The 26,215-nt window shown below is 34.9% G+C and overlaps 1 protein-coding gene across 1 annotated transcript in view; it reads right to left on the bottom strand.

The window, feature by feature from the left end:
- Window positions 1–5,093: 5,093 nt before the first annotated feature.
- LOC133330313 (cytochrome P450 4c3-like) overlaps window positions 5,094–26,215 on the bottom strand; it is a 41,079-nt gene continuing 19,957 nt past the window's right edge. The window contains exons 2-7 of the mRNA XM_061538759.1: window positions 14,508–14,623; window positions 10,251–10,367; window positions 10,004–10,163; window positions 9,663–9,732; window positions 5,504–6,066; window positions 5,094–5,434 (exon numbers count right to left, since the gene is read on the bottom strand). Of these exons, the coding sequence (XP_061394743.1) occupies window positions 5,094–5,434; window positions 5,504–6,066; window positions 9,663–9,732; window positions 10,004–10,163; window positions 10,251–10,367; window positions 14,508–14,623 (1,367 nt within the window). The remainder of the gene's footprint in view (window positions 5,435–5,503; window positions 6,067–9,662; window positions 9,733–10,003; window positions 10,164–10,250; window positions 10,368–14,507; window positions 14,624–26,215) is intronic.

The following is a 26,215-nucleotide window of genomic DNA, read 5'->3' as shown; positions in this document are numbered from 1 at the left end:
TAAGTATTAAAGCAGCAAAGGCCGTTTCATAATTTATTTGGATGTCTATTGAATGGTTAGAATTGGTCTAATAACGCTCATATAGGTCCAGTGTATCATTTTCTTTCTATTCATTCTACAGAAAGACTAGCATCTATGAGGCCCATCACCCCTTTGCTGTATGTGGTCTTTCCATTTAAGTTTCTTCCTTCCCCTAAGAAGTGTTATAACGTCATCTGCATAACAGACTGGTTCAAATCCTTCCTCGGTTAAGTTCCTTAAGAGTCCATTTATGGTAGTTACCCACAGGAGCGTTGACAAAATCCCCCCCTGTGGTGTTCCCTGACCTACCTCTGACAAGGACTGTAGCCTTTTGTAGTTGAGGAATGTCTGTTTTCCTCACCAGCTTGAGTTTTATTGTTCCATATATGGGTCCAATACTTGCCACTATCTTCCATAGGGCTTCTATGCTATTTGGATTTTCAAATTCCAGCATTAGATATTCTCCTTTGAAAACGCAGCTATCCAGTTCAATAGAGTCCCCTCATTGTCGTAGGTACTCCATGATCTTGAATGCATTTAGCACTTCTTTATGGGTTTCCTTCTTTAGTTTCCCGTCGATCACTGCATAGCAGAGCTCGTCTCGATAGCGTTTCCTGGCAACCTTGGCATAAGACGGCGGCTCCTTACCATCTGTTGCTGTCATCTTTCTCTTTTGCAAATACCGGTTGGTCCTTTTGGGATTCCCGGTCTTTGCGGAAGATACCGACTCAGCACTCGTCTTCCTGATATCAGAGCCAGCTTCGTCTGCCCTCGTCAGTGGATTCTGGTTGCAGTCTCCTTGACTTAGCTTTATCTTACTATCGGTCGACGGAAAGCTCTTTTTCTTTTTTGGCAGATTTGACAGTCGCCTGCTCATCCGGAGACCTTATCCTCTTCGCCGCTTCCGGAGAAGTGAAGGTGAGGCTTATCCTTTTGAGCCTCTGTCTGCATCTCGCCCTTTTTGTTCATCCGGTTCATTCTGGCCAACTTCCGCCTTTGTGCCCCAGACAACTGCTTCTTCCTGGTTGTGAGTTTGGCGATATCCTTACTCACCTCCTCTATCATCTTGTCAGCCTCTCCTCTCTTCCGGCTCTACAAGACGGTTTTGTTTGTCTGATTCTCATGATCAGACTCAGAGTTCGAAGTTGAGTTCCCTCCTGTCTCTGAAGGCTAGGACAAGATTGCTCTTCCCTTGTGGTTCCTCAACTCCGAGTTGATGTTGCCAAGACACCCATATTTGTAGGAGATTGTTGCTCACAATCGCGGGATGACGACGGGGCGTGACTCGTGGGCAGATCAACTACACCCACCGGTACTGAGTTATTTAGGCTCTGCACCGTAAGTATATTTCTTTTTCCATCTTTTGTTTTAGGGGAACACCCCCATAGTTAGTATTGGTCCACGGGGACAGAAGTCCTGGAGGTGGGTGATCAAACTTTTCCATTACCTACAGCGTACACTGGTTGTAATAGATTAGTATGATCATCCAACTCCCCCCTATACGCCACCTCGGGACGCGCCATTAGGAGACTAGCAAACTCCCTCGGGCATTGGTCCGATAGTCCTTTAAAAAATACTCTTTAAAAATCCACTCGTTTAAAAATTTCTTTTTAAAACTCCACGCCAATCTGATAAATAGATACTCTTTAAAAAATATTCTTTAAAAATCCAAGCCTATTGGTCTGATGTCCTTTAAAAATATTCCTTTAAAAATCACGCCAATTGGTCTGATAGTCCCTTAAAAAATATTCTTTTAAAATTCACGCCTATTGGTCTGATAGTTTAAAATTTTTCCTTAAAAAATCCACGACTATTGGTCTGTTAGTCTTTAAAAAAATATTTGAGTAAAAATCTGCGATTATTGTTCAGATGGTCCTTAAAAATATTTTCTAAAAATCCATGTTATGGTTCCGACCTTGTTCAGCCATCTATTGAGCAACTGGAAACTCAATTATGTAAACACAATGTCACTGTCACCTAGCGGACAAAATGTGAACTACTTTTGTGTTGGATTATATCTTGGATGTTGCTTCAGTCGTTACCCCTCTGTTGGACGAAATATGTGGAGTTGTAATCGACGACAGAAACCACTTCGACTGTTTTATACTAAATACAACCCTGCTTAGTTCGTCGAAATTATACGTTGTTATTTATTTTCGAATAATCGACGAGATTGTGTTTTTCCACTTTGTATTGCATGCTTTTAGGGGCATCATATAAAAAAACATATGATATGGACAACCAATATTAAACCATGAAGAGGCAAAAGTAACCGAAAAAAACTGTCGATTTGGACTGAATTAAAAAAATGTGACTCTTAGCCGTAATGATACCCTCCACCATAAGGTGAAGCGTATATTAATTTTGTCATAGCATTTGCAACACCTCGAAATATTCTTCATGAGATTCTATGTTGATTTAGGCATGTCCTAATCTCTGTTGAAAAAGGCTGTATATCGCTCGCAATGCTTGAAAACAATTTTTTCAACATTTTTGCAAATACTTTGATAGCTTTCTTTAGAATATGTGTCATTGATAATGGGACATACCGGTCCATGCCGGAATATGGGCTCCATATAATAGTGTCGCAAAAATATCGTCATTTCGATTCTTGGAGTGAGAAAATATAGTTCCATGTTTCGACATATGACCCGCATTTGCAAGGACCTTGGATCATTTTCTATCAAAAGTCGTAGAATGTTTTCAGACAATCGTCTATAAGGATCGACATCGGCTATAAATCTTCTTCACTGAAAATCGTTAGTATCAGTTCATGTTTTGAAATATTAAGGATCTGCTTAATAGTAGTCATTTTGAAGGTCCTAGCTCAAATGTCTAAATTGGGAATCTGTAATTTACCAGTTCAGTCTTCATTTGGTTAAATACTTCTTTGAAATAAATCGTCAATAAATGTACATTATTTGACATAATCCTTATTTGGATTTTTTATTTTTTATGGTCTTCTTCTTCGAAGAAATAATTCAATTTATGTTCATTTTTCCACTTCGGGCCCCATATTTATATCCTACACAATTTATACCCTATGTTGTCAGGGTATTATAGCTTTGTGCAGCCCCAAAAGTTTGTAACGCCGCGAAATATTGGTCCTAGACGCACCTTTAAGTATACCGATCGTCATATCTCGACTAGCTGAGTCGAACTAGATATGTGTCCGTCCGTCTGTCCATTATAATTTGTAAACACGATGCAGGCCACAGTTATGGACCAATCTTCACGAAATTTTGCATGTAGAATGGCTTCTGGCAAATGAAGACCCCTATTGTTTTTGGAAAAGATCGGCTAATATTTAGGGGATGAAATGGACCAAAAACTTTATTTTTCTGGTCACTCACAGAGGCCGCAATTATGGCCCAAACACCGCGAATTTTTGCATGGAGAAGGGGATCGGGCCAAAGAATAAGTATGCCTGTTTTGATAAAGATCGGCCAATATTTAGCGGGTCAAATGGACCCTGACTTTTGTGGGAAAAATTACAAAATTTGTATTCTATGGGGTATATATTTGCACCTGAAGGTCCTAGACCCGTGAAGTTGATAGTATGTTTAAGAGGATTGGTTGACCTTTAAATTGATACCAATTATATTGTCATATGTACTCGTATGCAGGACTTACACATAAATATTTACAGGTGCTTACGTTTTCATATATTATTTAGTAACCCAATACCATACTAGAGGGCGGAAATATAGCGCTGAATGCTTTGAAATTTTCCATGAGGTTCAAGTTATGGTCACCGACAACGCCTATAATTTTCGGTGATGATCAGATAATAATTTTGGGATGAAGTGGACCAAAAACTTATTTTTTGTTGGTTTTTTCGAGTCGATCTATAGGCCAAAATTGAAAGCCGAACATCACAACACAACCCACGATGAAGGGAACCTGGACAAGTGATTAGAAGGGCTGTACTGAATATTTTTAATATTTTTTGACCTCTAGTCGGTCAAGAGGGTGCAAATATCGCGAATTATTGCCCAAGCTCAGAATATAGAACCACAGAAGTTATAGTTTCGTGGAAGTTGTGTAGGGTATCATATGGTCGGCCCCGTCCGACTATACTGCTCCGCTCACTGGTTTTTAAATGTTTTAACCGCATTTTCATACCGATGTGGTTTCAATTTGATAATCTGTGTTCTTGTTGGGTTGAATACTTCTTCGAAGAAAATCTTCAATATATGTCCAACATATGCCCAATGTAAAGATCGAGCTATCTATGTACGTGTTTTGATGGGACTCGGTGCATTTTCCAACCGAAGTGGCTGTTATTTGGCTTTCTGAGTCCTTGGAGGGTTAATAACTTATTCTCAGAAAGTTGTCATTGTGGGACCTTGACATAGCACCCACATATACAGTTCTCGTTCAAGTTTTTTAAGGTTTTCTGGACATTTTTTTTTAAAGTTTTGCATTCCAAGTTCTTGTGGGTAAAAAATAACTTCGTCCGAAAATTTTTTGTATAGATCCAAAGGTCTCAAACAATTTTAGATATTCTGATGACCCGCAGAAAATTTTCAATAATGATTAAGGATTTGTTGGGTGCCTCATCCATTGTGAAGAGTATCAGGCCCACAAATAAAAATTCCAAACGTTGTAAGCATTAATTTTTAAAATTTTTCTTATATATCGTATATTTTTCCTTATATCGTATTGTATACAACAAATATATTCATAATAAATTTGAAACTTATATTCTAAAACAAATAAAATAAATTTTGGTATAAACATCTACGGCAGAGTTGCCCCGCTGGCAGACGGGTAAAGAACGTATCTCTTTATCGGTATAAAAGTAAAATAATCAAGAATACCGATAACTGAGATACAAATATCAAATGAGGGGGTGGGGTGGAGGGGAGGTGTGTAATAAATCTTAAAAATACCTAAGGTAGACAACTATTTACAAAACTTAGAAAATAATTACAAATATGTTTTGTTGTTAATTTCAAATTGTCAATAATAAATGTTGTTGGCAAGATAATCTCAGAATAGACAGATCACATTGCAGTCAATTCGTCACTCGGTCGATCGATCAATCGATCGATCTCTCATTCGTTCGTTCATTCACGGCGGGTGATTTTTACACGTAAACCATCCTTGGGTCGCAAAATCAATTCACCCAACAAGGTCAAGTCCTCGCGACGATCCACGGCCTCAATTTTGTAGTTACGCAATACTGTGGAGATGACAGCCTTCTCTTCGAGAATGGCAAACTTTTGACCAATACAATTACGGGGACCGGCACTGAAGGGTATATAGGCGAAGGGATGGCGGCCGGCACAGTTCTCGGGCAAGAAGTTGTCGGGGTTAAATTGTTCAGGTTTGGGGAAGACACGGGGATTGCGATGCAGCATGTAGGTCATAATGATGGCAGTGGTGCCGGCTGGTACGGTGTAGTCACCTGGAATGAGAATAAAAATCACATTAAAATTATAAATATTTATTTTTTAAGGGTATACAAATAATTTACCAATTTGCACATCTTCATTAATAGACCGACCCATCATTGGCACGGAGGGGAACAAACGCAGCGCATCCTTAATACAACATTCCAAATAACGCATATCCATAAGATTTTTCATGGTGGCTGGAGTCTCACGATCATCACCAAATATCGATTCCAATTCTTCAACAACACGTTCTTGATATTCTGGATGGGAACCCAACAAAAAGAGAGTCCATGAAATGGCAGCAGATGTGGTATCGTGTCCTTCAAACATAAAGGTATCGACTTCTTCGCGAATATCAGAATTACTTAATTTGGTACCCTCTTGCGAATATTCAATTAGCAAATCCAAGAAAGCCAAACGTTTCTTTTTACCCAAATCATCGTAAGCATCGGACACACTGTCATAATTGTTGTTGTTCATATTTTCACGCAATTCAGCTTTACGCTCACGAATCACCTTGTTCGAGAAGCCATGTAGGGTATTAATGTAGCTGGCGTGACGTTTAGCATCGGCAGTCATACGGAAAATGAAGTCGGGATGGAGCCACAATTTCGATTGACGGCTTTGTACAATTTCACCAATGCTACAAGGAGAGATGGGAAGGCGGAAAATTAGTTTTATTAACATGTTAATGCATAAGGAAAGAGTGGATAGCTGAGAGTTTAAAAACAGCAACGGTAGTCGGTTAAAAGGGGATAAAGGACAGATAAAGTATTTTACTGAAATAAAATGATTGGTCGCCATTTATTCATTTAACAACGGGACGAAACATTGTAGTAACAAAGAGGCGAATAATTATATTACAGAGGTCTCATGTATCCTGAATGAGGCTGGTAAGGTTAAAGGTCTCAAAACCTACCAAGAGTTCGAAGTTGTATGTTTAAAAATTCAGAATCATTATCGGGCCATAAGAGTAGCCGGCAGAGAGTCAATATCAGAAATATTTGCATTCAATTTGGGATTTCTGGTGTAAATACGACGCCTTAGCACGACAAGGTTCTAAATAGTAGTCGAACGAAGGATTGATTCTACCATATTTAGATTTAGATTCAGTCCATCGTCAAACTCCACCCCTTCACAAAACCGACTAAAATCCAAGCAAAATATAACATGTTAAAATCGGTCGATCTGAACATTTTATACCCTCCACCACTCTGTGAAACCCCAAAATGCCTAATTATAGTTGGTTTCGGGGGGTACTATTCGATTAAATGTTCATCAGTATACGAACGGAGCGTGGATGCTACTTTGGTTCCTTAATGAAGTCCAAGCTTACTTGCGAAGTCCGTGGTCAAGCTCCATTCATTCACAAAACCGACCATAATTTAAACAAAATTAAACACCAAAAATAGCCTCCTTAAAATCGGCCGATCCAACATTTCATAACCTCTACCATTCTCTAAATACGCGAAATTCCTGTTTTAAGGTCTCCGGTGTTAAAGAGAAGCCTTGGCACTGTCCGGATAGAGGATTGATTCTACTTTGGTTCTTTATTTAAGTCCAGGCTTTTTTTGCGAAATCTATGGTCAAGCATAAAAAAATCTTTTAATTCGGTGGATCCGAAATTTCAAAACTCGAATTTTCTCGAAATATCAAAAATTCCTAATTATTGTCGATTTGGGTCTATCGCAGGCAAATGATCATAATCACTCGATTGGAGGATTAGTAGCTACGATGGTGTCATATTGAAGTCCAGTCTTACTTGCGAAGTCGGATTTTAGAAGAGATGAGTTTTAACCCTTCTAAAATCCGACCATAACATAACCAAAATCGAAAACCCGATAATGACAATTTGTATTGTCTTTGCGGATGGAAAATTTGTCTAGGTCCAAAAACCAGACCAGAACTTCAATTCAATTTTTTATGGGAGCTAATAACGCAACTGGGCGGATGGGGCTGTAATTTTGGCATTCCTGGTTCTTCGAGGATAAAAAATTCCGTTGAAGAAAATTTTAGATATAGGTCTATATGGTGTCTTATTGAAGTCCAACAGACATGCGAATTCCGTGGTCAACCTTCACGTCTTCTAAGGTACGACCATAACCTAAGCAAAGTAAGCGTAATATATATCGGACCATTTTATACCCTACGCTATTCTCCCCAAAACCCGTAATGATAATTTGCAATCACTTCGCGAATTTAAAAATTTTCCAGGTACTAAAATCAAACCGGAACTTTACATAGGATCCAATCCATTTTTTATATGGGAACTAATAGGGCAATTGATGGACCTATGTAAAACCTCCGTATTTTTAGGGTTATAGCCGCAATTTTCCATTGAAGTGCCCGTAATTAGACATTGATGATTCAATAAGTCCACGTTTGAACCTCGTATAAAGGTTCTGCCCTAGTTTAGGTATTATGAGGATTTTAAACCTAATTTTTCAATCAGTGAGGGTTCTTGGAGTATGAGAAACATATTTGCAGATCCATGTTTTGATATGGGCCCCATGGTATAGCTCCCTTTTCAACATATTGAAGGTTTTAGCCACATTTTCCCCATCATATTGATTTTAATTTGGCAATGCGGATTCTTGGTGGGTAAGAACTATATTTACAGAACATTTTTGTTATAGGTCCATGTTTTGGCATAGGCCCCATTTTCGCCATTTCGTATGTTTTAGCTGCGTTTCCCATATTCCTATCGAAGTAGCTATAATTTGGCATGTGAAGTTTTTGAAGAATAAGAACCATTGTTGCAGAACATGTTTTGGCATAGCTTCTGTATAAAGGTTATGCGCCATTGTTTTAGGGTTTTAGCCTCATTTTCCTACTGAAGTGGCTGTAATTTAGCACGTCATGTTCTTGGAGGGTGCGGAATATCGATATAACCATTTTTTGTTTTGTTTTTGATATAGATTTATTTTTTATCATAGCCCCCACATAAAGGTTCCGCCTCATTTTCTTTCGTTTCGAGGTTTTATCCGCATACGAAGTGTATGCAATTTAGCAGGTCAAATTCTTGAAGGATGAAAAACATTGTTGCAGAACATGTTTGGTATGTGTCCATGGCTTGACATAGCTTCCGTATAAAGGTTCTACACAATTTTCGGTATTTTGGCAGTTTTAGCCTAATTTTCCTACTATTTGCCTGTAATTTGGCATGCCAATTTCTTGGTGTGTGAGGAACATCGTAATATAGATCCATTTTTATCATAGTCCCCACATAAATGTTGCGCCCCATTTTCGGTATTTTCGAGGTGGCTGCCAAAAAGGAATGCCGAGTACTTAGAGGGTGAGAAACATTGTTGCAGAACATGTTTGGTCGATGTTTCTGTATAATTGTGCTGGGTTATAGCCTAGTTTTCCTACTGAAGTGTCTAAAATTCGGCATTCCGGGTTTTTGGAGGACTCACATATATCTATGTCGAAAATGATCACAGTACGTATTTTTTTTTTTTTTTACCTAATGCGAACATCTTTGTAGATTTTTTTATTAAATTCCGATATAGCCGCCATATAAAAGTCCCTGTCCCATGTTCGCCATTTTGATGATTTTAGTCGTATTTCGCCGCCGAAGTGGCCGTATTTTCATTCCGGGATCTTGTAGGTTGAAAAACATCGATGCAGACATTTTTTCATACAGGGTCATGCTTTTACAGCTCCCATATAACGTTATTTTAATGGTTTAAACGACATATTTGGCATTCAGGAGGTAGCTATCAAATGTCCCTCTTTCCAGTTGAAGTTCCTAGGTCACTTTTCCAAACAAAGTGTGTGTAATTTGTTCGGAGCACAAAAAACTCATTAACAGATAATTTACAAAGACATAGTTCTGAAAATTAAGGTTCCGACAGATGTAAGGAGTTTTGAAGGCAATGCACACTGTGGAAAGCCCGACAAACCCAATACCCTGTTTGACTAATTTTAATTATTTTTAGTCACATTTACCTTGAGCAAAAAAATAAATAAATAGTGTCATAAACATTACCCTTGAATGTCTGAAGAAGAAAAAAATAAATTCCCACCGGTCATTAGATATTTCCTCTCTCTAAAGTACCGGAAGTAAATAAATAAAACTGAATCTCTATGCACAAAGTGTTGAAAAACGGCTACTAAATACTGGACCCAGTCTCAGTTTATGACTTTAATTAGCTGTGCAGACATTTTGTTGTTTTGTTTTTTTTTTTATGATCAGCAGCCCCACTGTATTGCAATGATACAAATACAAATACTTACCCATAAACAGCCTTAACATAATCCGATTCACTATTACTTTGGGCATAAATGCTGCGACCCATAGCGGTTTCTGTAATAGAAGCAAAAAAAAATCAAATAGAAAAAACACACACACACGCAAACATACATTTGTCAAAAAATTTGTTTAATGGGACACAGACACCAAATAATTAGGTATTACAAGTGCAACAACGATTGTAATACACCATCGCCAACAATGACGATTTTGGTGGTCATCATCACTGGCTAGACATAATTATTTTTAGCCCTAGTCATGATTGTGATTTTTTCTTATTGTTGTTCATATTTTTTTTTGATATTATTTTTGTTGTACTACTTACCACACACAATATCCAGGGTACACAATGTCACATAGGGGAAAATATTAAATGACTCGCTGTCCAATTCACGCTCCAATTTACGTGTCAAGATGGCACTTTGCTCATTGAAAACATCAATGAAATCATCCAAGATTTTGAAATGGAAAGCTGGTGTCAAAATCTATGTGAAGGTGAGAGGGAGGAAGGAGAAGAAATAAATTGTCATTGTTCAAGTGACTTTTTGGAGGGGATTTCTTTTATTGCTTACCTTTCTTCTGGAATGCCATTTACGACCGAAACTTGTCAAGAGACCAGTGCCCAACCAGGGTTGCAAATATTCATAATCACCACTTTTGTCAATGAACTTTTGACTGTTGAGAATGGGCTGAAAATTTAGAAGGGAAGAAAACAATTAATAAAATTATAAATAATATAATGTAATAATTATAATAAAGATTCTTAGATATGCATGAGGTATTCTAGCCCTTGTATAACGATAACGCTCGATCAATGACATGTTAAAGGTTTTGGACGAATTTCCTAACAGAATTGATTGAAATTTGGCATTCCGGATTATTTGAGGTTGAGAAACATTGTTTAAAAAAATTTGATATAGGTCAATGTTTGGACACAGCTTCCTTATAAAGGTTCTGAGCTATTTTCGATACTTTCAGGATTTTAGCCTCATTTTCCTACTAAAGTGGCTGTTCTTGGGGGTTGAGGAATCTCGATTTCTTGCAGAAAATTCGGATTTCTAGCAGAACATTTTTCACATATGTTTTTGTTCTGACATGTGCATGACCCTTATACGGGGGCTAGTATAAAGGTCATGCACCATTTTCGTTATTTGGAAGGTAAAAATACATTTGCAGAAATGTTTAAATATTAAGTCCACACAAAGGTCTCGCCACATTTTCAATGATTATAGCCACAAATATATGTCGGTATTTCGATAGTTTCGAGGATAATAGATCACTTGAAGAAAAATTGTATATGTTAGGTCGAATAGCCATCATACACCAATTTCACAATCGATTTGGCTGTAATTTAGCGTACCGGGTTCTTAGTGGTTAAGATATCTTTTGGCAGAATAATTTCAATATGGATTCATGTTTTAACATAAGGGCATTTCCTATACGAAATGGCTGTAATTAAACACTCCGGGTTCTTGATGGTTAAGGTATGGTAAACAATTGTAGCCCCAATGTAGGTATTTCAACGAACCTGCGAGCATTTCCTATCATTAATGGTTGTAATCAAGACTTCAAATAGAGGTTTTTTGTTCTTCTAAACGAAGACCATTTCCTCTAAAGTAAGAGAGCTTTTTGATCATCTCTGACTAAAAGTGTTAAGGAAGGCCTTCTCTAAGTGAGGTCATACTGGTCCTCCCTAACATACAACCTACTAATATTTCCTTAAAGAAAATATATGGAAAATCTTGCATTTCACTTGGGAATACGTTCTGGCCTTTTCAAAAGGAAGACCTTCTGATTCATAAGAACACTATCTGGATATTCAACAGAACAACTTGTGGTCATCCTAGATTTTCTCCTAGTCTTCTGACTAAAAAAATCTCTGGTATTTTATAAGACGACCTCTGGGATTCCAAAATAAGACTTCCGAGTCTTCTATAAGAAGACCATATTGTCTTCTGATTTTTCTTTCTTCTATAAGAAAATCGCTTTTGGTCTTCTGGTCTATATCAAACCTCTGGAACTTCTATAAGAAGATGTTCGAGACTTTTATAAGAAGACCACCTAGTCTTCTACATCTTCCTGTCTTCTATAAGAGGGACTTCGGGTTATCCATATGAAAAAAACTTGTGGGCTTCTATAAAAAGAAGAAGAACTACTGATATTTTATAAGACGGCATTCTTCTTGTCTTTTATAAGAATTCCTTCTGGTCTTTTATAATAATTATTTATTGTCTTCTATAAGAAGGTCTTCTATTTTTCGTCATCTAAAAAACGATCTTCAAGTCTCCGACAAGAAGACTTTCTGGTCATTTATAAAAAGTCCTTCTGTTCTTCTATAAAAAGATTTTCTGGCCTTATTCTCGTCTTCTATAAAAACACTTCTGGTCTTTGATAAGAAGACATTCGGTTTTCTTCGGTTTTCTATAAGAAGACCTTCTGGGAATTGGGCCCCTTTTTTTCTACCAAATTGGCTGTAATTTTATTATTTAGATTCTCATGGGTTTTAAAATCTTCGTCCTTAAAATTATTTATGTTGGCTTAAGTTTCGGTGGCTTAAGTTAGCGGTATTTGAAATTGGTGTCATATTTAAGATTTCAGGCGTTTCACTAGAGAAATGATGGGGACGTGCTAGAAATATTTGACATATAGGACTAATTTTTTGTACTTGATCTATGTTCGAACAATGCTCGCCCGTTGGTCATAAACAATGTTTATATATAAAGTGGAGTATATATTAAATTTGTCATTCTGTTCCCTATCCCGCCTATCTGTCCGTTTGTTGGTATCACGATAGAGCTCGCATTATTCAATATAGAAACAAATATAATTTTATATTTTGGATTTCTCATTTTCATTCTAACAAAAAATTACTAAAATTGACCTAATGTCAGGGTAGATGCCATATAATAGTACCCCTTCATTATTTATTTATTTTTGCATTTTGTCACTTTTTTAAAGAAAATGGTTCTAAATTGAAAATTTGAGTTCTTCTACAAAAATTATCAATATCGGTACAAGTTTTGGTATAGCCCCCATATAAGGAAGCCCCCAATATTCGGTAATTTATTCCGAATTTCTAACCTAACCGCTTATAAAAGTCGCGATCGATTTTATATATATTGTATGCCTACCTCTTGGTGAAGGGTATGAACAGTTCGGTTGGCTAGAACCTAACACATTTTACTTATTTTTAAAATTTCCTCATTTCAAGACAAGATATTGGAAATTTAATAATTCCACTAAAACATATGTCCAGTCCGTTTTCTAGTTATAGTGAGCAGGGCAAAAAGTTAATTTTAAGCAATACATCGAAGACTGTCATTAACAGCGAATTATGTTTCTTAACGTAATTTCTTATAAACTGTTTTTTAAAGGATTTCAACTTTTCAAGAACATAAAATAAATTTACGTTCATATGTATGATTTTTATAACCAAATAATTTCATAAATTATTTTGTATGTCATAATTTTCTGACTGTCTGTTCCTAATTCAGACTTTAATATTTTAATATCTATGTATAATATCTATGACAAAATTAAATAATATTTTTTATATTATGTTAATTATTGTCTAATATGCAAAATATTAGTTTAGTTGTATACTTTCTAAAAAAATAATTGTTGTTATTTAAAAAAGTATGTCAATTTTATATAGTCATTTTTGTATAATTTTTCAGAACGTATAAATCGGCTAATAAGTGAATGCGTAGCTTAATTTGAATACCATCGAAGATAATAGATAATCGGAGGGATTCTTTATCGAATATTAGTGGATACACCTCTAATAGTCCTGCAGGCCTTCTCATAGAGCACCAGAATATTTTCACACAATAGACCATAGATTACTAGAAAATAATCTTCTAGAAAACTACAAGGTATTTTCATGGATTTTTCACAGAGGTTCAGAAGAAACAGAATGTAGAAAACAAAATGTCTTGAAATAAAAGACCTGATAATCTAGTCAGGAAACACCTTAAAGTGTTCTCATTGGATATTAAGGTTAGTTCATGCGAGTCTAAACAGGTCCAAAAAAGAGAATATGTGTAATACAGAAGGCCTTCTTAAAATGTTCTTCAAAGTTTTATTAAGAAGATCAGAAAAACCTTTAAAGAGAAACATAAACTAAAAAAATGTTCTCATGGTGAAAATCCAGAGACTTTTCTCATAAAAGGTCAGAAGTTCTGTCCATAGAATATCAGAAAGAATTATCATAAAGGATTAGCAGACGTTTTCATAAAATGTTGAAGGTCTCAGACCAGAAGGACTAGCCATAGACGACTAGAAGATCTTCTCATAGAAGACCAGCAAGATTTCTTTGAGGCATTCAGAAGGAAAATCAAAAGATTTCCAATAGAAAGAAATGGAAATCAGAAGACCGATAGAACTTTTTTTATTTGTTTTTATAGAGATCATCTCCTATAAACATTTAAGAATGTTTTACTACATTTCTAGTTGAAGGTCTTACTCATTGTTATCATATGTTCTCATTAGAGACAAAAAGGTCTTCTAACACTGTGACACAAAATGAAGCTCATGGTGGAAAATTCCTGATAGGAATGAAAGCCCTTGGCTAGTATATTTAGAACGCAGTAGGCTATTTCAAGTTATTTTAATATGAAAGGTCATATCAAGGCTTCAGTCAAATCGAATGAGGAATATTTTTGTAAAAAAATATCCTTCTTCTATTTCGAGTCGTTGAGCGACTTTTTCGCCCTTATTTTCTTGAATCGCAAACTAAATATTACAAGACGAATATTCTAATATTCTAAAAATATCTTCAAGTTTTTTGAAAGATTGTAGAAACTCGATTTCAAATCACCAACACTCACCTCAACAGTTTCAGGATCGAATAACATAACATATGGTGTCTGGCCCTGCCAGGCTTTATTCATGCCAATGCGCGTACCCCACATACGTTGCGAACCAGTAAGGCGGGAAAATAATTCTAAAAAAAAAAAGCACAAAATTAATATTTCATGTATTACAATAAATTTTATAGAATTAATAAATTATGTATTATTATAATATAACAAAATTAATGACCTCTATTTAAAAACGTTGACTAGAAATTATGTAAATTCACAAAACAAAAATTAACATAATTTCTATGCGAATTTTGAATTTATGACCTTACAACATAAAAAATAAACAAAATTAATAATGGGCAACGAACTTTGTTGCCGAATTGTGTTGTAGCCTACTTCTTGGAAATAGATAAAGTAAATTCAAATATTTTATTTCTGTCTGGGGATTTTTTGAAATTTTTAATATGGCGCTATGTTTTATCTTAAGAATGGTATAATAATTTATGCTAAGAATTTCAATTCAATTTTTTATGTTCAATCTTTAACGGCTTCGCAACGGTAAAATAGTAAACGGCGTTTCATGTTTTTATGTGATTAGACAATATTCTAATATTAGACATTATTTTTAGACAATGAAAGGTATCTACTTCATTTTTACATAAATACTTATGAAAAAGTCTCCAAAACATTATGCGAATTTATAATGAGTAGAATTTTAAATGTTTTACATATCAATCCGACAAGATCGAATTCATCATATATCAAAAATGGTGTATTTTGGAAAAATGTTTTTGTAGAGCAATTCATAGGCGTGGAATATACCTTATTTGAAGCAATATTTTTTGAACCTCCAATTATAGGCGTGGATTTTTTTAAATAAAAATATTTCTTAAGTTCTATCCATAAGTGTAATTTTTTGTAAATATTTTATTTTTAGTGTGGAGGGTATATTAATTTCTTTTTTGTTTGTAACTCATCGAAATAATCATTTGCAACGCTATAAAGTATATATATTCTTGATCAGGGTAATATTCTAAGACGATCTAATCAAGTCCGTCTGTCTGTTGTAATCACTCTAGCGTCTAAACGAATTGAAATAGACCGCCAAATTTTTGCATAGGGTCGTCTTTTCTGTAGGCAGATCAAGATGGGCTATATCGGTCCACGTTTAGGCATAGCTCCCATATAGCGGCATAGTCTAGAATGATGAATGGTGAGTTTCGAAAAAATCGGTTCAGATTTCGATATATCTCCCATATATATTTTCGTCCGATTTTAGGTAAATAGTGCACCAAAGTCCATATATATACATCGATTTGCACGGAATTTGGCAGAGCGTACTGAATTGAATCTAGAATGATGAATGGTGAGTTTCGGAAAAATCGGTTCAGATTTCGATATGGTGCCTCAAAGTCCCTATATATCCTTCGATTTGCACGAAATTTAGTACAGCGTACTGAATTAAGCCTATAATGATATGTGCTAAGTTTCGGGAAAATCGGTTCAGATTTAGATATAGCTCCCACATATATTTTCGTTCGATTTTATGTAAATAGTCCACCAAAGTCCCTATATATATCATTCAATTTGCACGAAATTTTGTATAGCGTACGGAATTAAGTCTAGAACGATGTGTGTTAAATTTCGTGAAAATCGATTAAGATTTAGAAATAGTTCCCCTATATATTTTAGTCCGATTTTATGTAAATAGTGTACCAATGTCCTTCGATTTGCACGAAGTTTGGCATAGCGTACTGAATTAAATCTAGAATGATGAATATTGAGTTTCGGAAAAATCGGTTCAGATTTCGATATAGCTCCCATATATATTTTCGTCCGATTTTACGTAAATAGTGCACCAAAGTCCCTATATATATTTCGATTTGCACGAAATTTGGCATAGCGTAATGAATTGAATCTATAATGATGAATGGTGAGTTTCGGAAAAATCGGTTCAGATTTCAATATAGCTCCCATATATATTTTCGTCCCAATTTATATATATGGTGCCTCAAAGTCCCTATATATATTTCTATTTGCACTAAATTTGGCATAGCGTAATTAATTGAGTCTAGAATGATGAGTGGTAAGTTTCGTAAAAATCGATTTTATGTAAATGACACACCAAAGTCACTACATATCCTTCGATTTGCACGAAATTTGGCTTAGCGTAATGAATTGAGTCTAGAATGATGAGTGGAAAGTTTCGTGAAAATCGGTTCAGATTTCGATATAGCTCCCATATATTTTCGTCCGATTTTAGGAAAATAGTGCACCAAAGTCCCTAAATATCTTTCGATTTGCACGAAATTTGGCATAGCGTCCTGAATTAAGTCTAGAAATCTGTGTGTTAAATTTCGTGAAAACGGGTTCAGATTTAGATATAGCTCCAATATGCCTTTTCTTCCAATTTTGTGTAAATTGTGCACTAAACACCCAAAGATTGTCTGTTTGGTAAGTTTCCCAAATATATATTAAGTTCCCTCATATTTACGTCAAATGGTCGGCCCAGCCCGACTTTACTACGTTCCTTACTGGTTTATATTAAAATAGTTATCTGATTTGTTCCGTGTGTTGGAGTTGTCCCCATATAGGCGAATTCTGCCATAGTATGGGTATTCGTTACTCCAAATTGTCAGTTTTTACCCTACAAAGTATGGAATTCTAGGACGATTCCGCTTTCTAAGGATATGGTGTTAAAGAAACACGATAATGGAATATATCGGCCAGCATTTAGGCGTCTCTCCCCCATACAATGATACTTCCTTAATGATAGTATTGAGATACAGAACTAAAATATTAGGTTCGGTCAATAATTAGGCGCAGCCCCTCATATAATTATAACGCCAAATATTCGCTAATTCCTAGCTGGGTAATAAATATTGGTCCCCCTTTAGCCATAGCCTTATATAACTTTGCACTCTAAATTCCAGTAGTTTAGGGATTTTATATACATGTTCCAATATCAGTCCACGTTTTTGGGGTTTTCAGATTTTTGCTGAAATTTGTATTTGGTGTACATAATGGTATACATAAATCGGTTTGTAGAATTGTCGGTATAGGTCCACTTTATGGTATGTTTCCTATATTTTCATTGCAAGTATCTGTCAATATACCTATGGTGCAGGGTTGGACCGCTTGGACCGGCCGAACTAAACGTTTTTTTTTTCACTTGTTAATATTGTATTTAAAAAATTATAAAGTAAAAAAACTATTTAAAAAACCAGTGGCCATACGATACCCTACACAACTACCACGGATCTCTAACTTTCTGCGGATCTTTATTCCGTACCTGGGCAATATTTTGTGATATTTGCACCATCTACAGCCCTTCTAATTACTTGTCCAGATCCCCTTCACCGTGAGTTGTGTTGTGATGTTCGGCTTATAATTGTGGCCTATAGATCGACTCAAAAAAAAAACCCAAAAAATTAAGTTTTGGGTCCACTTCATCCCAAAATTATTATCTGATCATCACGGAAAATTATAGGCGTTGTCCTTGACCATAACTGCAATCTCATGGAAAATATCAAAGCGATCACCGCTATATTTTCGCCCTCTAGTGTGGTAATGGGTTACTAAATAACATCTCAGAACGTAAGCACCTGTAAATATTGAAGTGTAACTCCCACATCTGAATACATACGACGATATAATTGGTATCAATTTAACTATCAACTTCTCGGATCTATGTCCTTCAGGGGCAAATATATTCGGCATACAATACAAATTTTGTAATAGTGGCCTCTGGAGCGACCAGAAAATCAGACAAAAATAAAGTTTTTGGTCCATTTCATCCCCTAAATATTAGACGATCTTTACAATAGGCCAGAACCCATCATACATGCAAAATTTCATGAAGATTGATCCATAACTGTGGCCTGTATCGTGTTTACAAATAATAATGGACAGACGGACGGACGGACACACATGTCTAGATCGACTCAGCTAGTCGAGATATGACGATCGTAATACTTAAAAGTTGGTCTAGGACCAATATTTCGCGACGTTACAAACTCTTGGAGCTGCACAAAGCTGTATTACCCTGAGAACATAATTGTGTAGGGTATAAATATAATTCTACCCTTAATCGTAGAATTAAAAAGCATAATTTTGACCCCACCCCACCGAACTTGACATAGTTTTGCCCTCATAAATTAATATTTATCTTAGATGCTAATTAAATTACAACATGCAATTACAAATTCATCGAACAAAAATGTTCCCATGCATTTGGGACTCTTCTCAAAATTCTATGCCATCAGCAAAAAAAAAAAATATTTATTCTAACAAAATGACTAAACATAGTTTCCATGCAATTTCCGATAAAAACAAAGTGTGAAGAGAAACAAAAATTAAAATGTCATTAGACAAGTGAATAAAATCACAAAAATATTCTCAAGAAACTGAATTTCAGGTTATTAGCAATGGCAACAAAACTTTATTTGCAAAAAAACTAAATTGTTTGATGATAGTTATGAACAAAACAAATGAACAATTGTTTGTTGCTTTGATGACTTGCTAGTTCTCCCCCATATGCTGTGAATCTAAGCAAAACCAAAAAAATCGCAATATTCTAAGCCATAAATGAGTGCCAAAATACGAACAATTATGACCTTGGTTCTAACACTGTTTATTAAGGCCCCAAACTACTAGGGGAGCATTAAAAACCAAAATTACCACATAAATAAGATTTGTTTATTATTTTAGGTGTTTAAAAGATTTTTGTGTTATGTCATTGCCTCAAAAACTTTATTGGGGAGGTACTTGAAGTGTTCAAAAAAGAAGAAAAAAATCTAAAGAAAACCTCAAGTGCATTTAAAATCAAATTCACAATTATTATGATTTCTAAAAGGGAGGTGAAGGGAGGTCGTTGTTGTGGTATTCTAATATGATTAGAACATTTTGTGTTGATTCTCCTCTCCAACATCTATGACATTTTCTGCTTAAGTCAGTTTTTGAATTCAAGAATTCTTTTCCAAACCACAAAATTCTGTTTGTGGTCGGCCATGTTTGCCATGAACTCCATCTGTGGTGGTAATAGTTGTTAACGGCTGCTGCAACTACCAAACAAACAACCATCAGGCAAATGTGTTTCATGTTTGTGTTCTAAGTCTTTCGTTTTTTGGATTTACAAAAATAAACCTGCCTCCAAAACAAGTGCCTAATTTTTTTGTTTGCATCTTTTTTCTCTCTCATTTTTAGTAATCAAACTCACTTGACCAAAAAATAGTTGTTCTTTATTTATTTATTTTTTGGTGTTTGCCTTATTTTCGTTACAAATCATTGACCGCAAATTGAGGCAGTGTCAACTTGTCTCAAATTGAATCAAAACAAAAACACAATACGAATGTCAATACCATGAAATTTTCGAAATGGTGGGTAATAAAAACCGAAATTAAAATAACAAACAAAAAAAATCATTTTGTTTAATTTTCTGAACAATTTAATGCAAAGTGTTGTTACTTCTGTTGTTGTTGTTGTTAACCATTTAAGATGCCAAATTATGTTTTAGTGGATTTACATGGAAAGATCTGTTATCTGTTAGAATGGTAGGTGCCTGGTAGTTACATATGTTAATGGCCGTAGTTCTGATTTGTTTTGTTTACTGCAAACATGTGACACAAATATTGAAAGAATATTACACAAATATTGAAAGAATCAGAATAAGAGACATTTCGGAGTTTCCACAAAGTTATAAAAAGGTACAAACATTTTAAGATATCAGGAGTAATAAACCCTTCTGAACGATCAATAATCAGATCCCTAAAAATAACTTTTATGAAGTCATATCCATATGTGTGTTTTTCTTTTTTTTTTAATATATTTAGGGACAATCCACAAACTAGGATTAAAAAATATTTATTAGTAGAACTATAGATTTTTTATAATATATTTAAACCATAGTTTTTAAATAATATATTTAAACCCATAGTTTTTGTAGGTTTTATAAAATAATATTTTAATCACTACCCATAAGCATTTTTTTAATAAAATTTTAAATCACTACCCATAAGCGAGGATTTTTAACATTATATTTTAAATCACTACCCATAGGCGTGGACTTTTAAAATAATATTTTTAATCGGTACTATAAGCGTGGATTTTTATACCCTACACAACTATGTTGTCAGGGTATTATAGCTTTGTGCAGCCCCAAAAGTTTGTAACGCCGCGAAATATTGGTCCTAGACCCACCTTTAGGTATACCGATCATATCTCGACTAGCTGAGTTGATCTGGACATGCGTGTCCGTCAGTCCGTCTGTCCATTAGAATTTGTAAACACGATACAGGCCACAGTTATTAAACAATCTTCACGAAATTTTGCATGTAGGATGGGTTCTGGCCAATAAAGACCCCTATTGTTTTTGGTAAAGATCGGTTAATAGTTTGGGGATGAAATGGACCAAAAACTTTAATTTTGTCTGATTTTCTGGTCGCTCCAGAGGCCACAATTATGACCCTAATCTCGCGAAATTTTATATGGAAGAGGGGATCGGGCCAAATCATAAACATGCCTTTTTTGGTAAAGATCGGTCAATATTTAGCGTGTTAAATTGAAATGACAAAATTTGTATTCTATAGCGCATATATTAACTCCTGAAGGACATAGAACCGATAAGAGGAGTGGTTGTCATTTAAATTGATACCAATTGAATTATCGTATGTCCTCGGATGTGGGAGTTACATTTAAATATTTACAGGTGCTTACGCATTCAGATATTATTTAGTAACCCATTACCACACTAGATGGTGGAAATATAGCACTGACCGCTTTGAAATTTTCCATGAGGATCCAGGTATGGTCAAAATATGCTTATAAGGATTTTTCAACCAAAATTTAATGAGGGTATCTTTATGTTTGAGTAAACTTATTATACCTTTTCTTAATTTTTTTGACGCAGATCAGGAGCGTATTTTTAAGGCCTGTCAGGGCCATAATAAAGGTTTTTTTTAAATATATTTTTGGAAGAATATCAGAGCTCTATTCGTAGATTTTTAAATTTTATTTGGCAGGACTATCATAGATGGTGATTTTTTAGAGTGTATTATTTTTAGACAATCCTAACCGTAGATTTTCAGAGCCCTATTTGTGAATTTGTAAACTATATTGTAGGATGGCTCATTAATTTGAAATTTTTGCAGGGCTATCAAATCCCTATCTGTGAATTTTAAAGTATATTTAGCAGGATTAATTGAGCCATAAGCTCAAATTAAAAAAATGTTTTACTGGACTATCAAATCCATAATCGTGGTTTGTGAAGGTCTTTTTTCTGCAGAACTATCTGAATCAGGGGATTTTTTTTAAACAACTTTTGCAGAACTATAGGAGTCAAGAGCATGCATTTTTATAAAATATTTTTACAGGACTATCAGAATCCCAATCGGTCATTTTTAAAATATGTACTATAAGGCCTATATTTGAGGATTTTAATATATGTTACGTACAAACTTAATAGAATAATTTCGAAATAATATTACAGGACTATTAGAGTCGTGGGATAGAGTTTTTTGTTTTATTTATTTTTTTCTTTTTTTACTAATCACATTCAAAATCTAAGGCAGGAGAACATCTTCTATATATATATCAGATATTTAAGAGAAGTTCTAGGTAAAAACCTGAAATTGTGGACCTATAGATGAGGGTTATACGAGGATTACTATCTGACATTTCCATTAGATAATTTAAGGGAACCCCACCCATTCTCGATTTTAATTTTTCAAGATTTTCAATGGACTGGTAAATCAATAACAATGCTTGTTAAGGTTTGTAACTATGCACATATATACTTGAAGATTTAAAAGAGAAGAAAAATAATTTACAAAAATTGTTTGTTATTGTTTTTTGTAATTAAAGAAAAGTCCTTATTTTTGATGGCGGGCATGATAACTCCTCACTGGAACATCAGAATCCAAATTCCAACGGTGTTAGAAAGAGTACATGTCTGGCTCTCGTATGAACTAGGATTATTGACTTCGCTCAAAAATTAACAAAATGGCGGAGAGATTTTCACTTGAAATTTTGTAGAAACATTCTTGAGTTAGTGTAGAATCGAATTAAATCAAAAAAAAAAAAAAAAATTGACCCCGAGAATGGGGGGTCCCCTCAAAATTTGTAGCATTTGACGTACGACCATGTGGATTATCATGACCAGGAACCTCATGGAAATATGGTTGAAGAATTCAATCATGGCTAAAATTTGTCTCTAATACGAAGCTCTAAAAGGTTGTCCACAAAACGACCACTGTGCATATATATAACTTAGATATCGTGTATTAACTAATAATGAAAGATCGTGATGTGACATTTCTTCTACCAGTATACATTCGATATTGCATGAATTCCATTAAATTTGACAATCGTTCAATAAAAGAGTCAGGTCGATTAAGAGATACGGTCGCAGTACCTCAACGACGTTTAAAAGATCGTTATTGATGGATAAACATGGATATATGCGTATGAACCCAATACAAAACCGTTATGGATCCTTGAAGTCCAGCGAAACTTAATCGTAGAAGAAGCTCATAGAATTTTCCGGCAAAACTTATCATGTGGCGACTGTTCCGCTTAAGCAACGTAGGAAAACTATTTCTGAGTGGTACACCACAATTTGCAGAAATTCTTCTCCAGAGATGTCACATTTGGCCCAATCAAAGGTCTCCACCCTTTATTTACATATTTTTTATTACCCTTCATCTATAGCAATGTTGAAAACTGCTTCAAACAAGGCCTACAAATTTTGATTATTAATTTATGTGACCACAATAAATGGTTTATGAATGAAATTTGCATATTTTGAAATAACTTAAAACGGTACAGCAATATGAAATGTCAATGTTTAATAACCGGATGTTTTTCAAATCATCAAATAGTTAACTTTAAACTTATGTTGAAAAACAATAGACCATAGAATTGGAGTTTACAAATGTTTACGAAGGTCTTCTATTAATAGGCGACTTTTATAGTCAATATCCCTTTGGATTATGTTCCACTGAAGTTGGATTATCATCATGAAAAAATATTTCCTATTCATGTATATGATAGATATATGTTAGACTGCTAATTTATAAAAAAAAAATTATGTAGATATTTAATATGAGGCCTTCTACAAAAAGTAGCTTCTATATACCATTAGACGCTTAGAAGATCTTCAGGCCAATTCAGATGTATACATTTTGATACGACACCTCATCTAAATATTAAAAGATTTCATTCAAACCTTGGATATTTATTTCTAACTAATATCGAGTTCGTAGATGGGGAATATCGGTCCACTCTTTATGGTACCTCCATCAAAAAAAGGTCAATGAAAATTAATCCGATTTCCAGCTAACTTTAACCAAACCAATATTTTAATCATGACTATATAATGTTTGAAAATAGGGCTTATGGGTCCACTACATCTTTCCCACGCAAAGGTTTCTAACTAATATCGAGTTCGTAGATGGGGAATATCGGTCCACTCTTTATTGTACCTCCATCATAAAATGACCAATGAAAATTAATCCGATTTCCAGCAAACTTTGACCAAACCAATATTTTAATCAAGCCTATATAACGTTTGAAAATAGGGCTTACGGGTCCACTACATCTTCCTCACGCAAAGGTTCAAAATGTCCAATTTCATCCAAAATTTTCCCATAGTCATATAAATAAGTCCGAAAATGGTCCCATCCGTACAATTCTTCCGGTATCTCTTCCACAAAGGTTTAAATTTAATTAAAAATATTGCTCCACCTCGACACTAGTCAATGGTTCCGTAGGTCACCACAAAATAAAAATCTCAAAAGCTTTTTTGTGCAGAATCCCAACCGCCCATTCCATTGTGAATGCTCGAAAAGTTTAGCGCCATTGCCACTGAATGTCTGTCTATACAACCGCATTATTTGTTGTTGTCTATTACGTTATGACGTTTTTATTCAAAACAACTACCGGTGGAAGTCATACACATTCGAAAAAAATAAACACACACATACACAGGCATATACATTTCTTTGTTATTACAATATCTTGCGGCAAACAAAACAACATCTCTACGACCCTACATTTGGCAGTGAAGATGATTTGCCTTTGGACTTCATTCACTCCGATGCTTAGTCATCGTTTTAAACTGTAACAAAAGCCGCAATGTAAGGTAACAACAATCGTCAATGTTTGACTACTTGGTAATATAATTTGGGGAGCTAGAAAGGAGTGAACCATTGAAACAGATTTGTAATAACCACAATATATACAAATTGAAAAGAGAGATTCAGATGGAACCGAACCTAAAATGTTTGAATGTACTTTACCCCACTCTAACGGCTAATGGATGAGATGAAATAAATTTTGGAGTTTCCATAGCTACTACTTCATCGCTTTTTGTTTTGTTGTTCGGAAGTATGCGTCCCCATGGACCATGGCCATTTGTAAAACTCGCACACACATGTGATTGTGTCTGTGAGTACTTTTATATTTATGTAATGAATTAATCAAATAATATATTGTTGTTGCTTTGAATGTTTATTTATATATTTTTTTCAATGGTACTCAGAAACCTTACACTCACACAAACGCACACCCATACATACACGGTGATGACAAAACATTTCATTTACAGATGTCGCAAAACCTTTTTTAAAGGCAATGTTTTTTGTCGGGTGTCTGGATAAATAAACACATGTTAAGGTTGTGTGGTATCCAAGCGTTAATAAATTAAATTTGCACCCGGCATTTTTTTCGCCTAATTTTGTTTGGTATCTTTATATTTCTATGTGTGTGTTTTTATTTTATTTTTTGTTTTAACCTCTCCAGACCACTGATGACGATGAAAGTACAGGACAAAGTGTTGTTACACATGCTCAATGAATGGGAGGTTTCAGGTTTTATTTCAAGTTTAAAGAAAGGTAGAGAGAACGAGAAATCATAGCTCATATTTTGCCAATTAAATTTATAAAGACACTTCCACTTACAATTGGATTTATTAAGGCAAATTGGTCTGTAATGAAACCACAGGTAAATGCTCTGTATATTGGACGATAGAGATCGTCGTATTGGTCTGTATTAAGACCACAGGCCTTTATAGAGATAAATTGACCGATTGGAAGTGTATAGGTACCACAGGTCTGCTCTTTTGTCTTTATAGAGAAAACAGTCTTTATAGAAAAGACCAATTGGTTTTTATAAATACCTGTCATTTCTATACTGACCAATTGGTCCTAATGAACCCCGATGTTCTCAAAAAATACCAATTGGTATTTATAAACCCCTGCTTTCTCCATAAAGAAAAAAGATTTTCTCTCATTGTAGGTATTCTCTCTCCCTCTCTCTCTCTCTCTCTCTCTCTCTCTAAAACCTCTAATTGGGGTTTTATGTATATCTTTATAGACTTTCGTAGGTCGTTTACCAGCATAATCCGTATTCTTCGCTTTATATAATGTAGAAGCTACTTCATATTTACAAGATTTCCTTTAGAGTTTTATAGGTTTTCCGCAGCTAGTTATATTGAAAATCCTCAATGTGTGCTCATTAAAATTTATCAGCACAACAGCCCAGATAAAAAACTATATGAAATTCAAAGTAAATTATTTCATGAGGAGTGTTTGAGAGAAAAATTCTCCGGAAGATTATGGGCCGATCTGCGTCGATGTTGAATATCGCCGTCGAATGAAGCATGAGCTATACCATATATATTATCGGACATCGACATAGTCAGACGGATCGAGCTAAAATATCTTTGTCAGATTTTT

Source organism: Musca vetustissima, unplaced genomic scaffold (genome assembly GCF_032173495.1).
Source record: "Musca vetustissima isolate MV318-11 ecotype Yass unplaced genomic scaffold, APGP_CSIRO_Mvet_v1 utg125831, whole genome shotgun sequence".
Taxonomy (NCBI): domain Eukaryota; kingdom Metazoa; phylum Arthropoda; class Insecta; order Diptera; family Muscidae; genus Musca; species Musca vetustissima.
The sequence above is the reverse complement of the archived record's forward strand: the minus strand, read 5'-3'. Positions and strand labels throughout refer to the sequence as shown.